This window comes from Euprymna scolopes, chromosome 10, assembly GCF_053919585.1.
Source record: "Euprymna scolopes isolate OS-2025 chromosome 10, ASM5391958v1, whole genome shotgun sequence".
In the NCBI taxonomy this organism is placed as follows: domain Eukaryota; kingdom Metazoa; phylum Mollusca; class Cephalopoda; order Sepiida; family Sepiolidae; genus Euprymna; species Euprymna scolopes.
In genome coordinates, this window is record NC_136491.1 from 92,804,567 (window position 1) to 92,821,927 (window position 17,361).

A 17,361-nucleotide genomic window follows, 5' to 3' on the forward strand; every position below is an offset into this window, starting at 1 on the left:
ATTTTAAGAAATTTAATGTTGAAATTTGAAAAGTTTAAATCTGAACATTTTTTATATAATTTCTCATTTTATTCTTCAGAAATTATGTAAACTTACATTCCTACTCGTTTTGTACCTTTTGGAACATGTTTGAAGTGAAATTTGTTGAAAAGATTGGGGCTATCTTGAACTAATTAATTAGTTGTATAAAGGACATTTTTTTTTTTTTTTTTTTTTTTTGCAATAGATGTCTATTTTTTTAATTCATTGAGTGTTTGAGAAGGATTTTTACTTTTCTGATTTTTATTTTGCAGATTTTCCTTGCAAACACCCTAAATTAGCTGGCTTTACCAGCTTGCTATTAGCAAAGCTTATTACTTAAAACATTTGAATGTAGAATGTTAAAGATTAAACTTTTCATTCATAAATTTGTAAACACAAGACCAAAACTACTGCATTTATTTAATAAATAGATTAATATTTAATTTATAAAATTTCTATAAAAATTTATCTTTTGAATAAGATCATTAAAAAATTGAAAGAAGAAAGCAATTCGCCTGAGCAATGAGTTTTTTTTTTTTTTTTTCTAATTAAAAAAATGTGTGGTCAGTCATTACTTGGAGGGAGGTGTCAGTCATCTCTTTTTGAACTCTTGCTTGTACCTTGTATATCTTTCTTTGTAGTTAGTTTAATTTAAATTTCGTCAAAATTAATAAAATATTTTAAGAAAGGTTTAATTTATCTTTGTTTTTATTAAATCACTTTAATTACTGATAATATTGAAAACTATTGCATATATGAAAAAAAATAGGGCAATAAAATTATGAATAACACGAAACCGTAATTTATTATGAACTGTTGAAAAAAAAAAATGGTTATACAAATTAAACATGCAAAGATCCATTGTTGAGCCTTTCACCTCTCATGTATACACTACTTAAAAATTCACTGTTTTATTGAGTTAAATAACACATTTTGATGGTAATATAGGCGCGATAAATGAAAAAAAAAAATTTATTTCGATCAGGGGTTACCAAAGTTTTCGAATAGTGGGTCATATTGTTGACTTTTTAGAGCTATGTGGACCAAAAAAAAAAAATGACCTGAACATGTTTTATACTCTTTTGCTCATTAACTTTGCTTTTAGTAAAACTGGTTCTCCAAAACTATCTTTAAATTATTTTCAGAACAAAAAGAAAAATCATTACACTATTTTTACACATTTCCATGTTTAAAATATTTCCTGAATATTTTTGTCTTCTGTAAGAGCTCTACGGGCTATAGTTTTAAGACCCCTGATTTAGATTATCATTAAAGATTAGCATTTTTTAACTTAAAAACAACCCTCCATTAACCTTTAGCTCTTTCTTGATTGTTCAAAGCTTTTGTTGGGAATGGGCACACATATTTAGAGTTTGTGATAGAATTAAGAGATGGTATTAAAAAATTTTCTTTTAGCAACATTTTCTTTAATTTTTTTATACCAGTTTCAAAGATAAGTTGGGAGTTCTATAAGTTGATCAGGTTGCAGGCTATTTGATTATTTGGGTTTGTAATTTAGAAAACCACAATAAAATCCAGCAGTGTTTATTGAAAATGTAATGGAAGTATATTACAAATTTAACATAATAAAGAAGATTGCTGAAGAAATTATCTTTTATACTAGAACTTGTGTACAGTGGATTAAATTAACTCCTCACTATTATAAAAAAACTAATTACTAAAAAAAATGGCAGCCTCTTTTGGAGCTAACCACTCCGATATAGTCTAGATTATTATGAGATGCGTATTGCTTAAAAAAATTTATTAATGTTGAAATTCATTAAATTGATGTATACCAACTGAATTTATTTTAGATGTTTTATTGTAAAATGTTACCTAAATTGTTATTCTCATTAAAATGTAAATGCAGGTTGCAAAAAGTTGCAGATCAAAAAGACTCTCTTCAAAAGGAAAATGAAGACTTGAGGTTGTTAATCAATCAAACACGAGAAAAACATATGGATGAAAAAAGGCATGACATAAACGAGTACAACATCCTACTCAAGAAAAATGTAGACCTGGAAAATATGGTGAGTTTTTAGAAAAAACTTTCGAAAAATATTTAGATTTCAATTTTACTTTTTCAGAGTTAAAATATAACTTGTATACATGTTAATCTATTACTAGTAGAGATTTCAAGTTTGTCTAAAGCGAAAGCTATATTTCATCTTTTATTACTAATCTTATCTATTACTGGTAAAGATTTTGTATCTCTTTCTGATGTTCAGATTTTTTTTGTAGGAGATGCACAGCTTTAATACTTGTTTGATCTTTTCTATGTCTGAAGCTAAAACTATACTATTATAACATTTTAATACTCAATTCAGTTTACTATTTCAGATTAATGTACAACCTTTCAATGCTCAATTTAGAAGAAAGGCTACTTGTACATGTTTCAACATTCACGCTGAAGTGGTTAGGCTGGCTTCATCCAGAGAATTTGCTGTGTTCCGATTGAATGCTGACCCCGGTGTAATGATCCATCAAAGTAGCAAATACAAGTGTTAGCCAATCATGGTTCAAGCAGTGAAGGCCATAGAGGCAAGAGTTTAGGATCAGCTTGATATCATGTTTCACTGTTCTGAATCACATTTTCAGCTGACCTCGGCACTGTTTTCTTTTTTTAATTTTTTTTTTTTTTTTTTTTTTTTTTTTTTTTTTTCAACCTTGAAAGTTTGGTTCAATGATTTTGTAGGAGGAAGGGTAGTGTGATATTTGTTATATCACCCTCCTTACCATTACTTCCTTTCCTTTGGGAAGGGGTGAAATATTGTAGCATTTGTTTTATGCTTATATCTTTGAGAGATTACATTTTGGGGGGGGGTAGTGTAGTATTTGTTCTGTTTTCATGAGACTGTCTTCCAGGCATTACTTTCTCCTATAATAGTGTAGAATATAGTCATTCATTATATACTAAAGATTTTTAGAGTCAAATTTTATATTTGGTTTTTATAGTTAAACTGTAACTTTTATTCATGTAAATATAAACACAAGTTGAACTTTAGTTTACTTTCATCAATCTCCTAACTATTGCTTTCTTTATTTTTTTCTTAAGTCCTCATTCCATGAGATTTTTCTGACAAAGAGGAAAAAAATTGGTTTTATGGGTCTCAATCTACCTGTATAACACTTATTTTTGATTAGTTTTTGACCTTGAAAAGTATTTTTTTAGCTTGCATGAAGTGGCTTCATGCCTTGTTCGGAGCCATTTCTATTAAAAGAAAATTTCCCTATGACATCGATAAATGGTACATTATTCTTTTAAGTAAAATGAAAATACAATGTGCTTAGAAAATACTTTTCCATTTTCTTTGATAAAAGTTGAATTTGATGAGTTCATATTAAAATATTTACTTGTCATGGCTATCATTCTAGTCAGATTGAACTGCCTTTCTCCTGAGCACAAACTGGATTTCTAACAATTGCAGACCAGTTTCCACAATCCTTGGTGGATAGAATCTTGCAGATAAGCTCTTTCTCTGGTTGATGAGCTGCATGTCCAAACCATCGGAGATGTTAAAGGACGGATGATAGGGGGCGTAGGTTTAGTCTTCAGCAAAGAGTAGAAACCAGAACACTATATCCATGCTGAGAATGAAACCAGTTTTATCTGTTTATAAACTTGAGCTGTTTATCACACTCACAATGACATTAAAACCTAATCTATATATATAAAAGCGAAAATGTATATTTGTATGTATGTATGTATGTATGTTTGTGTGTCTGCTAAAAACTTTTGACAGACACAACAAAAATTCACAAACTTGGTAGCATATTAAAGCCCGACCCTCTGGACAACAAATATCGAAAAATTAGCCCAAAAGGACCATCAGAAGTGCGTCAACTGATCGATTTTCTGCAGGGTGGGGGTGGGCCAAAAAGTGACATTTTAATGATATTTATACGTAATTTAATAAACGCTGAGTCATGTCACGTGACTCTGACGTAAGCAAGCTGTAATGGCCATATGTATATAAAAAGATTGTTATCGGTAAAAAAAAAAATTGTAACGCTAATAAAAATTAAACTATTAATTTCTACGCTATGACAATGTTATCAAAGTTATTAGCAAGTTACAAATAGTAAAATCCGAGACTTCAACCAAAAATAATACGCAAAAATGATATGTAAATAAAAAATATAACGCTTAAAAATATTAGGCTTGAGACGAGCGACGCCCATTTGCACAACAAAACAAAACAAAAAAACGGCCATTTTCTTTTTTATATGAGTAAAACTACGACCAAATTCTATTGAGAGGGAGGAAGGTGGGAGGCATATTACGAGTTAATCAACCTATTTTAATATAATACGAAATGAGAGTTAATGGATTTGGCTATATATATATATATATATATATGTATGAGAGAGAGAGACATGCCAACAGAGAGAGAGCGAAAGACAGAGAGAGAGACACGCCGACAGAGAGAGAGAGATATCTAGACAGGAAACGAGATTCGTTTTACTGTGTTTTAAAATATAAATAAACTTATAAGAGTGATTGTATTTGATCACATCCCAGGCCTATACCGCCCGGGATGGATTACATAGGTGGATATCTGTACTAGCAAAATACCCGGCATAGCCCAGGATTGGATAAAGTAGGTGTATATGCACTAGCAGAACAACCGGCGTTGCCCGGGATTGTATGACATAGGTGGATGTGTACTAGCAGAATACCAAGTGTCACCTGGGATTGTATGATATAGGTGAAGTATAGGTCAGATTTGAAAAATTTTGATGATGCTTGTGCATTATAGGTCCGATTTGACAATTTTGAAGGTGCTTGTGGATTATAGGCCGATTTGACAATTTTGAAGGTGCTTGTGCAGTTTAGGTCCAATTTGAAAAATTTAGAAGGTGCTTGTGCAGTATAGGTCCAATTTGAAAAATTTAGAAGGTGCTTGTGCATTATAAGTCCGATGTGAAAAATTTAGAAGGTGCTTGCGCAGTATATATGTTACAATATGCAAGTGACCTCCCTTGGATGTAGCTTCATTGTCGAATTCCATTATATTAATATACAATTATTGTTATAATATGCAAGTGACCTCCCTTGAGTGTAGCTTCATATCTGTACTAGCAAAATACCCGGCATAGCCCAGGATTGGATAAAGTAGGTATATATGCACTAGCAGAACAACCGGCGTCGCCCGAGATTGTATGACATAGGTGGATGTGTACTAGCAGAATACCAAGTGTCGCCTGGGATTGTATGATATAGGTGAAGTATACGTCCAATTCGACAATTTTGAAGGTGCTTGTTCTATATACAAGATAGAATTTTGGCTCACTAATTTGCATATTGATTTAAAAAATAACATCTCATCAATTCAATATTTTTCTTGTTTTCTAATGACTTTTCATTTTATCATACAGAGTTCTAATTTACAAATTTTTAGATTGTGGATAAAAAATTAGCTTTTTGAGTGAAGACTTTTTAGATCAATTTATTTTTGGAAGGTTGCAGTCCTGTTCAGTATCTTAAATTAGAAATACCCCCCCCTCCTCCATTCACAGAAACCAAGTTGTCAAGCAAACAATTTGTCGAGTGTCCATCCTGTGTCCTCTTACGTTAATTTTATTACCATAATGCATTTTAATTGGTTCATATACATGTCGGCCATTTTATTTTGTTAATTGTAAAAGTACTCCATCCTAAAGGCACTGTGGTTGAGCAAGAGTATCCCTATCATTGCATTAATAGTTCTTTACATGATTACATTCCACCATAATGCATTTCGGTTCATTCATATTCTAGTCAGCTATTTCATTCTTTCATATTTTAAAACTAAAGCTACCCACTTTAACTCTAAAAACACACCTCCCCAAAGCAAATACATCAGTATCTCCCCCCTTGATTAAATTACTAAATTAAATTCCATAATAAATTTCAGTTCATTTGTACACAAGTTAGCCATTTTATTTAATTAAATTTGTAAATTAAATACAATTCTCATCATGACCATGCAAACAAGCCTACTGCACTCTTCAAATAACTGTTCATAAATATTTTTCTTGTAAAGGTTGGATGGAAAGAATTGTTCTGATCCTTTCTAAGTTATTTACTCCTACTGGCTTTCCTCATTTTTTCCAGCAATATTAGAATATGGATTCTGTTTTAAATTTATATGCAAATTGTTTTGGAAAATATTTCATATCCACTTGTAAATTGGCAAATATTCATTTTTGCCTTTTTTTTTCAGAAAATCGATATCTTAGATTAATCCATATTGAGTTCATATCATTAGAGAATGCTATCTAATATTTCTGCATTAACAAAAATTAAAATTTAATTATTTCTGAGACCACAAAAATGCTTAAATGTTTTAATGTTGGTAGTTTTAAGCAATGATTTTGGTTTCTATCCAGTGTTATCTCTTAATAAAAATTAGGATTAGTAAAACATTGGCATTTTTAATTTATCTTTTGATTTTTTTATTAGAAAACAAAATTCTCAATTCCATTTTTTTCTATTTGTTTTTATGAAATAGTTGAAAAAAATTCAACTTTAATGAAAGTTATTATAGATCTCAAAATTTAATCAGCTTTAGTTATTTGCCTATGATTCAGTATATACACTCTGACCAACAGAGGTACATATAAAGTTTTTTACCTGAGCTACAATAATGTTTATATTGAATTAAAAGAATACACGTCTCTGGATGGGTAAAACCAAGCAGAACAGTTTTATACCATGTTCTCTTACAAAGATTAAAATAAAGACGTAATGCAATTAAACAGGTCTAGAATTTTTATTCCTATTTTGATCCAAATTCATTACATGATTTTGATTCTGGAAATTATACAAAGGCTTAAGTTTAAGTCTTAAGAACAAATCAACATTCAGAAAATCTTGTTTAATTTGTGTCTGACTATGGATCAAATTTAATGCAATATTTTAATTTTCAAATAGAAGATTGTGGTTATATTATGTCCTAAAACCATTTAAAATATCCCAAAGAAATTGAAATTTGGAGAATATTTATTGATACCTAATACCTATTGTTAAAAATTCACAAAAATTCAAGGAATTTGAATTTTTACAAAGGGCTTCCACTGCTTCTTTGCATAAAACTAAATCAAATTAAATACAGCTTGAATTACCCACCTATGAGCTGGATTCCAAAATTCACAATTGGTTCATTAATTTAGGAGTGAATCGTTTTCTATAAACGTGTACACATACCTAATTTTACATAAATAGAAGTAAGCAACAATTCCAAATATTGTATCTTCAACATATTCTAGCATATATCAAAAGTAAAACTAGTTGATGAATTTTGTATCGAAGATCCATACTTTCACATGAAGATGTGAAAGATGTTGGAGTTCACATTTCTTAGAATTGTCAGATCCAAGCCAGCTAATCTATTTAGTTTTAGTTAGATCTGAGAAAGAATGGACATTTTTAATCAAGATTCTAGCTTTCAGTTAGAAAGATGTTTGAGGATTGGACAAAGAGTTAATTTTAAAACTGATGAATAAAATGTCATATATAATTCAACATATTACACTAAAGTTTTTATAACTTTTTTATTATTATTTTTTTTTTTTTATTGCAGTTGGAGCAGAAAATTGCAGATGACCAACAATGGGAAATAAAAATGCAAGATCTAAAATTAGAACATTCAAAAGTATGGGAGGTGAGTTGGTTAAATGTAATGTGACCAAGAAAATTATTTTGGTCCCCTGATTTATTGGAGAGAGACCTATGTTTTCAGTGGCTTCCTTGTGTCCATTAGTCCGGACGATTGCCAGATAACTGTCCATTAGTTTTTCCTGAAATTTTGTCACAAATTGTATTTCATTAAATGGATGTGCACAGTAAAAAAAAACTTTTTTGTGAAAATTCCCATTGCATTTTGACCCCCTCCCTTTACTTAAAAAAAAATCACCAAAAAAAATGACACGTTTTGACCCATAACTTTTGATTCATCCATTAGATTTTTCTGAAACTTGGCCAAAATGTGGAAGCCATTGTTCTTAATATAAATTCAGTATGGGTGACCCTGGAAAAATTCTGGTTTGCGTCCCCGGAGACTTTTAGTGCTAAAAACGCCCCTTTTTGTAGCTCTTTTTTCATATTTCTCAACAAAAACGATATGTCTGACTATATAGTAGTTTTTCACGGTCGTCAACTCAAATATACATGTGTTAAGGCCTGAAACTGCACTGCTATCCATTTACATTGGGATTCAGCGTCCCCAGAGGCTCAAGAAGTAAAAAATGGCTCAAAATGACACTTTTTGCCCCATAGTGTTTGATCCATTCATTAGATTTTTCTGAAACTTGGCCAAAATGTGGAGGCCATTGTTCTTAATATAAATTCAGGGTGGATGACCCTGACAAAATTTTGGTTCGCATCCCTCTGGAACTTTTAGGGCTAAAAAAACATGCCTTGAGAGAAAGAGAGTATGCAGATGATGTAAAAAAAAACAAAAAAACTTGAAAATGTCAATGTTATAAAAATGGTAATATAGAGTTCAGACATTTATGTGCATGCTCTGCACAGATAATGATTGTCCAAATTTGGTGTTTGACTTTGATACTCGCCATAATGTAATTTATATGGTCTTTGTTAGTGTTGTAACAAAGGGTGTTAAAACCACAATATTTTATTTTCTGGAGTTAATGATACTTGGTTTCGCAAACTATTTAAAAGAGGACGGAGAAAGGCTTGTCTCTTAAACCTAAATAATTACGATTTTTTTTAGTACCTTTTCAGCATGAAAAACATCAGAAATAATTTGGGGCTGCCTTAAATGGTTAGAATGGTACTCCAAATTCTAAATTTCTTTTTTTTTTTTTTAATTGGTAGGTAGAATGTAATTTTTGACTAGAATCAAAGTTCAAAGTTTGAGTATTTGAACTCTTAAAATTAAGAAAAGAACAGTATTTCTTGAAGGAGCCATTATTTTATAAAAACATGAAACTGTTATTAGTCAATTTATTTGAAAGATACTGGAATACTGATTTTTTTTTATTTATTTTTTTTTTTTAAATAAGTACCATTAAAAATGAGCAACTTTTTGTGCTCCAGAATGTTTTTTTTTTTTTTTTTTTTTTTTTTTTTTTATATATTCACTATTCATTATATATTCACTATTCTGAATGCACTTTTGCCTCAAGGCTGTCTATAAGAATTTGCCAAAAATAATCGCGACTAAGTTATTTTATTGTTTATTTTAATAACATATTTTGCGCTAATGGATTTGGTAGTTCATCCGTATAAGAGGAAATATTTAATAAAAATTGGGAGTTTCGTAAATATCTTTTTAGGTATGGACTTAAAAAGATAGTTGCCAAAAAAATAACCTCAAAACTTCTGAGTAATTGTTTTATTTTTAATTACAAGATTGTTTTAATTTATACTGAAGGACCCAGTCGATCGCCTGTGTCGGAGTTGCTTTAATCAGCAGCAGCGGCAATTAGTTGTACATTGATCGTACATAATTTTTAGTCGTACATATTTAGTAAAACCGATAAATTACATAAAATATATTTATTACTGTTTTACCAATTTAAATGTTCAAAATTTTTTAATGAAAATTTACTGACTCACAAGAGATTTAATTTCGATAATGGACCAAACTATTTAACCAACTAAATTCAAACAAAAAGGCATTCTTTTCTTGATTTTTTTATTTTTTTTTAATTTTTAAAAAATTTATTTTTTAAGCCAAATTTGACAAAATTCTGATAACTGTTTACTTTTTGAATCAAATCAAACATGCAAACTTCTTTTATGAGCTCAACCAAAATCAGAAGAGAAAATAGTTTTTATCTCACCAATGAGTTATAAGAAAATGCACATAAAATTAAAAAAAAACAAAAACTTCTAGATAATCAATTTTTTTTGTCTGATATATATAGTTGAAAGCATTTTATAAACCTATTGGTTTTTTTTTTGTTTTTTTTTCATAAGTATTTCTTCCCCCGCCCTGCATTTTTTTGGTGATGTTTTACATGTAGTGAGTATTTCTATTAAAGATGAAAATGTTTTTATAGTTAAATAAATTTAACTATACTTTCTGGTAAGATATAATTACTTTTTAAACACCTGATACGTAAATAATAATAATAAAATAAATTGGATAATATGAATTAAAATATACACTTTATAAATACTTGTACTAGCTAATGACAAATTAATGTTAAAATATTTAAACTTTTTACAAATATATTACTAATATTAGTTACTGGCATTGTTCGGAGACATGCGCAACAAAATATTTAAAGTCTGTGTAACATCTTTCTTTTAAATCTTCTCTCTAGCTCTTTATATCCCATCCCTTTTTTTCTCATGACCCCTTCCTCTCTATCACACCCTTCTCTTTATATATCACCTCCTTTTTTCTTTATATATCACCTACTCTTTTCTCTCATATGCGTATATATTACCAGTCCTCTCTCTCTCTCTCTCTCTCTCTCTCTCTCTCTCTATATATATATATATATATATATATATATATATATATATATATATATATAATCTCCCCTCCTTTTCCTCTATATAGATATACAACAAACATTTTCTTGGCATTAATAATTAATTTGCACATAAGCCTGAAGAGTCCTAGAGTGGATGAAATGCGGAATATTCAGTGTAGCTTAATCGCCATATACATTTTATAACTTACTAACTAGCTCTACCTACGTATTGAGCACTTTTGAAGTAAATACTTAAAAGTTTATGCATAAATCTATACTTTCGTATATTAATTTTATGTGAGTAAATTAAGTAGTTATATATATCACTGCCTCTCTATCATTCTCACCTCTATTTATCATGGGCATATCCATCACACTTTTTCTCTCTTTCCATCTCCTCCCATCTTTCCACATTTTTCTCACTCTATCACTCCCTCTCTGGCAATAGGGAAAAAAATCATTGATGAATTACTACATAATATTAAAAAAACACTCTAAATGTCAACCTCTTGTGAATAATTCTGGTCTTGTTGACCCTTAAAAGAATAATAAAGAAAATCTGTTTTTGTGAAAATGAATTTCAGTTTTGTGGCTGTCTTGTGCAGTTAGATACATGCACAACTTTGCTTTTATATAATAGATTAAAATGTTTTCTTTTTATCGCAAAACTAATTTCATATTTTATTTTCTTTAAGAAAAAAAGGAAAGAAATTGAAGAACTAACTAATATGTATGAACAAGACTTACTAAAAGTAAGTGCATTTTATTTTTTTATATCTTGTTGAAATTCTATTCCTGTTATGTGATTGTGGTTTGAAATTTTTGTAATCCCAATGTGTCCAACAATAAATAAATTTCACTTTTTCTCTTTACCACAGCTAAAAACAGAACTGAAGGAAACTCAAGACCGAGAAGTTTTCTATGAACAGGCTAACAAGGTAATATTGTCTTTAATTTTATTATACTTATTACATATTTGCTTAATGAATAGCTGATTTCTATACAAGTCCAGTAAAGAATATATTAATAAAGAATATATTAAGTTGGTGATTTGTTAAGTTGGTTTGTTAAATGTTTTTGACATATTGATTAGAGTAATTGCTAAAGGGCTGGAGACTGAGTTCAATCCTGGGTTGATACATAGCAAAAATTAAAAAAAAAAAGAAAAAAAAAAAAGGATACTTGTTTCTTAAACACAGAATAAAGGGTAAGTGCTGCACTCTAGAGAAGAGTGGAACCCTCCTCTACATCATGCAGTACTGATGAAAATTGAGCTTGGACTAAGATAACTATTTATTTTATTAATAGTTAATAAATTCAACAGACTTGGAACTAATTATTGGAAATATACAAAATTTTATGTTACAATTTTCTTGTATCTATTGGCACAAAAGTGTACGAGCCTTTTTCAAGTCTCACACAAAACACACATTCATATTTCAAGCTGTCATATACATACGCGCACATAAACATACGCGCCCACGTCCACACATGTACACATATTCACGTTCGCGTACATACACTCACATTCACGTATATATACACACACGCTTACGTATACTCACACACGCGAACACGAACACACACATGGACGACGTCACTTCCGCTTTCTAAGGAAATACACATGCGCAAAAGACACTCCAGAAGCGAGTATAAAACATGGAGACAAGCTGTTTCTAATCCTCTCTTTAGGACCAACTCTCAACGAGAGAGGTTGGGCTAACAAGCCGCCGCCGTTTCGGCGCACGCGCACCTCACGCCCACTTCCTACTATGTATGGGGCACGAGCTAATGACTGTATGTATACATTCTCCCTCTTTCTCTCTCCATCTACTACTGGTCACTAAGAACACCTTCGCGTAGCTGACTACTAACTGATGACAACTCTAATATCCACTCTTTGTCTACACACTGGACTACCATTCTCAATTTTCCTACAACATTTATTTCTCTTCCCACGCGCGAACAAACAATAGTGACCCGAACCTGAGATGAAAACACATTTCCTATTCTTGCTACAACACCAGTCCTGCAACGAACATTGGTTACATACGCGCGGACATGTTATAACTAAAAAAAGCAAATAAACGACGTTTACCTTATCCATCTTTTGAGTCTTTGTTTTCTTCAATTCCCATTCGTTTCATTATTCTTTTGTAACGGGATTGGGGTATTTATATATCCTAGTCCCCTACAAAAGAACTTTTTATGATGAAAAAATAGTAAACATTTTAAATGCATTCTTTTCCTTTTCAGATCAACAATCGAAAAATATTAATTTTAAAGTTGAACTAAAATTAATGTATTTAATTATTTAAAAAACAATTTTTTTTTCATGGTTCAATTAAACTTTTTTCCAGTTAACTTGAGCAAGAATTTTTAAATATCGAAATATTGTTAATAATTTTGTACTCGTATTAAAGGATTTTCTCATTCATTATATTATAATAAAATTAACAAACAATAAATTAACATAATTTTAACTATTTTCAGGAGGAAGTGAATGTTTATGATGAAATTTAAAATTAGTCTAATTACATTTACTTTATATATAACTTCTGTGTACATTTTTCTTTTGCCAGGAATTGAAGCGGGAGAAACAGGACCTTGTGGCTCAGTTGATGCAGTTAAAAGATGAACAAAAAATGTTAGTCATTTTTATTTTGAGATAGTTGTATTAATTTTTCAATGCATTTTGTGTTAAAATTGTTTTATTATTCAACATATATTATAGAATTTTATCTAATTTAAAAATTGAAACCTGACTTGCATAATCTTAAACTTAAAAAAACAAAAACCTATTTGTTCACAAAAATCTAAAACTACCCTACACGACAAAGGCCATCAACTCCCCGTATTTCCTCCTATACCAGACAACACGCTATGCAACATACAAATATCTGTGCGTGAGGTCGCCAAGCTAATCAAGAACCTTGATTCCAGTAAAGCAACTGGCCCTGACGGCATTCCAATTATAGTGCTGAAAAAGCTTCAACCAGAACTTGGCTGGTGCTACCAGATCAGGCTGCCCTGTGGCTTCCTGAGACGAAATGCACCTACATTGACGTTTTTTTTGTTTTCTGTTCTTTTTTGTAAAACTTAATTATGTTCTGCAAAACCAAAAACAAAAACAACAACCTATATCCCTCCCCTTTTTATTTTATTTTTTCCTACCTTACTCCCGGTCCTGGATATGACCTTAAACTACATCCGATGGTGAGGTCCGGCTTACGGGCTTGGGGAGTGTGGAGCCACCTCTTAATTGCCATTGCTCCCAGGTCCACCCTGACCCGGAGTGGTAGTACCTGTCAGGGTCCTAACTATGGGTTAAATAGAAACAGATTTTAAAAAGGAAAAGAAACAACCAAAAAGAAAGAAAAAGAAAACAAATATATTCTATTAAATTATTTATTTATTTTTTTATTTTTTATTTTATTTATTTTTTTTTTGCCCTGTCGGTAGGGCATGAGAACAAACCGACTGCCCCCCCTGCAGAGGGTAAAAATCCCTCAATGGGGCAACCAGTTAACCGTGGGTTGCTACCCGTAATGTCTTAGGACGTGATCCTGGTGATTGAGCAAACCTAAACCAGGATACATAGAAGTTTAGGCACCGCAACACATTACTTTGGCCCTTACTTCGATTAGACGGGCGGTCGGAGAGGCCCGATCCGACCAATCGGCCAGTCACGCCAAGCCCCACCATATATTGCCCATTCCAAAAACTCACTACTAATACAACACATCCCCCCCTCTCCCACAAATAACCCTACTCCCTAATATGTGATGGAAAGCGGTGGCTGAGGGTCAATCGATTAGGTGTGAATATCGATGACGAGGCTGTAAACCCCTCAGGATTGCTACAGATCCCATAGCAATATCAAGAAAGAACAGATAATCATTATGATACCACCAAAGTCGGTTATATCATCATTGTATCCCTGTGGAGGCTGGGCGAATGGGTTTCCCCCCAGGCTCTTCCCAAATAGGACTCCGAGGTGGGTGGGGAACAAAGATGACGAAAAAAGAAAACAAAATATATGGCTTATTCCTCCCAAAAACCACCCAACCACCCAAAGAGAACCCACTCTGATGTCTCTGACATCAGTAGCTCTGAGGAAGAGACGATAAAACCAAGGAAGTCAACATTCGTAGTAATAGAATCAATGGAGGAAACTCCTTTGAGCAAACTATCACCTTTTAAAATTGAAAGAAATCTTAAAACTTTAAAACCAAAGTCTATTAAAAAACAATTTAACGGCAGCCTACTAATAGAAACCCATAACGAAGAACAAACTAAAGAAATATTGAAACTAAAATTATTTGAAAACATCAAAGTCAAATGCTACAGACATCCAACCCTAAATACCTGCAAAGGAGTAGTGAAAAGCCACGAACTTGCACTTTGTCCCTTGGAGGAAATCAAGACAAACTTACAGAAACAGAATGTGTTAGATGTTCGTAGAGTTCAAATAAAAAAAAACAGTGAGAAAATCGATACCAATACTAACTTTTGATTCCCTCACCATACCCAAAGAAGTGAAAGTTGGATATATGAAAATAAATGTAGAAATTTATATTCCAAACCCCCTCCAATGCTTCAAGTGCCAGAAGTTTGGACACCATCAAGATCGGTGCACACGATTACCAGTGTGTGGAAGATGTGGAGAAAGCGGCCCACACATTGACTGCAGAAAAGATTTCAAGTGTGCCAACTGCCTTGGAAACCATGGCGCTGGCTCTAGATATTGCGAAATATGGAAAAGAGAAAAAGAAGTGACCAAACTAAAACATATAAAGAATATATCCTACCCAGAGGCCAGGAAAATCATTGAAACTAAAACATATGCAGATGCAACTAAAAAAACTACTCAAATCAACAATCAAAATGGTCATATACATGTAACGGATACAACTGACAAGAAAATTGATGTCCTAAGCAAACTAATAAAGGAAATGAAAGAACTATTAGAAGAAATGAGGAAAATGAATAGTGCAATGTCTGCAACCAATCCAAGGATAATATTAAGTAAAGACACTACTGAACCACAAAAAGAAACAAAACCACAAACCATTTCTACAAAAACAACCGAACAACCATCAAACACATCACAAGCCAGAAAAGAATCAAAAATCCCCCCAGACAAAAAAAACAAAAACAAACAAAAACAGGAAAAGAAAGATCCCGATCTATATCTCGAACAGGGACTCCGACAGAAAATAGATTTGAGGGATTGGAGACGATGGAAGTTGAACACAATTCCAAATGATGAACAAAATATTACAATGGAATATCAGAGGGATAAAAGCAAACCAAAATGAACTCACATTATTAATAACAAATATGAGCCCAGCACTTGTCTGTCTACAGGAGACCTTTCTGAAAGAAAATAATACCATCAACATAAAACACTACACATCTTAAAACTACATAAATAAAGATACGGACAGAGCTTCTGGAGGCACATCAATACTCGTGAAGAATGAAGTCCCTCAAAGACAAATAAATATAAACACAAACTTGCAAGCAATTGCAGTTTTAGTGACTCTACATAGAACTATAACACTTTGCTCAATCTACATCCTTCCAAAGATACAATCAACGAAACTGAGATAACTTAATTAATAAAACAACTCCCTAAACCCTTTTTTCTACTAGGAAATCTCAACAGTCACAATGTAATATGGGGAAGTAAAGAAACAAATAAAAAAGGAAAAGAAATAGAAAACATAATAAATAAAAATAATCTATGCCTCCTTAATAATCAAAACTACACCTATATGTACCCAGCAACAGGTACTTTCACCGCCATTGACCTTACCTTATGTGATCCTTCCATATATATGGACTATGACTGGAAAGTACACAATGACACCTGTGGGAGTGATCATTTCCCAATCATCCTGGAAAGTCTAATTACTAACACTGAACAAAAAACACCCAAATGGAACCTACATAAAGCGGATTGGGAAGACTTCCAGGAACAGTGCAAAGACCAATTAATTATCGAAAAGAATGATGAAGATGACCATTTGAACTACTTCATTAAAACACTCACAAACATAGCAAATAATACCATACCAAAAACAACCAAAACCAACAATCACAACAAACCTTGGTTCACAAAAGAATGCAGAAAAGCCATCAGAGCTCGACGAGCTGCCTTGAGAAAATTCGAAAAGTACCCAACAAGTGAAAATCTGGATTTCTTCAAAAACAACAGAGCAAAAGCCAGACGAATCATAAAGGAATCCAAAAGAACAACTTGGAGAAATTATATATCCAAAATTAATGTGAATACCAAGGCGAAAACAGTTTGGAACATGATGAGGAAAATAGAAGGAAAGTGTAGTAGTACACCAATATCCCACATCTCTAAAGGCAACAAAATATACACCGATCAAAAAGACATTTCCAATAACCTGGCAGATAATTTATCAAAAATTTCATCATGTGACAGACAAACAGAGAAATTCAAAAAGATTAGAGAAAAGGAAGAGAAGAAAAAAATTCTATTTAAATCACAAAATACCGAAAAATACAACCAACCTCTTACCTTGCCTGAATTAAAAGAATCGTTAACCAAATCCCATGACACAGCTACAGGGCCCGATGAAATTCCATATGAAATCCTCAAAAAACTTCCAGAAACCTCAATGAAATACCTACTTGAAATTTTCAATATTATATGGTCCAGTGGAAACGTACCTGAGACCTGGAAAGAAGCCACAATAATACCAATCCCCAAATCTGAAAACTCAAACATCCAATCCCAATCAAGTAACGTCTCAGATCCATTGAATTTCAGGCCAATAGCTCTAACAAGCTGCATTTGTAAGACCATGGAAAGGATTATAAACAAAAGACTAATCTGGTTCCTGGAAACAGAATCTTATTACAGAATTT

The 17,361-nt window shown here is 31.9% G+C and overlaps 1 protein-coding gene across 2 annotated transcripts in view; it reads left to right on the forward strand.

The window, feature by feature from the left end:
* The window catches only part of LOC145286136 (uncharacterized), a 539,596-nt gene that overhangs the window by 28,363 nt on the left and 493,872 nt on the right, over nt 1-17,361 (forward strand). For both annotated transcript variants that reach the window (XM_080134856.1, XM_080134858.1), the window contains exons 5-9: nt 1,892-2,051; nt 7,587-7,667; nt 11,151-11,207; nt 11,334-11,393; nt 13,038-13,102. In XM_080134856.1, the coding sequence (XP_079990982.1) occupies nt 1,892-2,051; nt 7,587-7,667; nt 11,151-11,207; nt 11,334-11,393; nt 13,038-13,102 (423 nt within the window). The remainder of the gene's footprint in view (nt 1-1,891; nt 2,052-7,586; nt 7,668-11,150; nt 11,208-11,333; nt 11,394-13,037; nt 13,103-17,361) is intronic.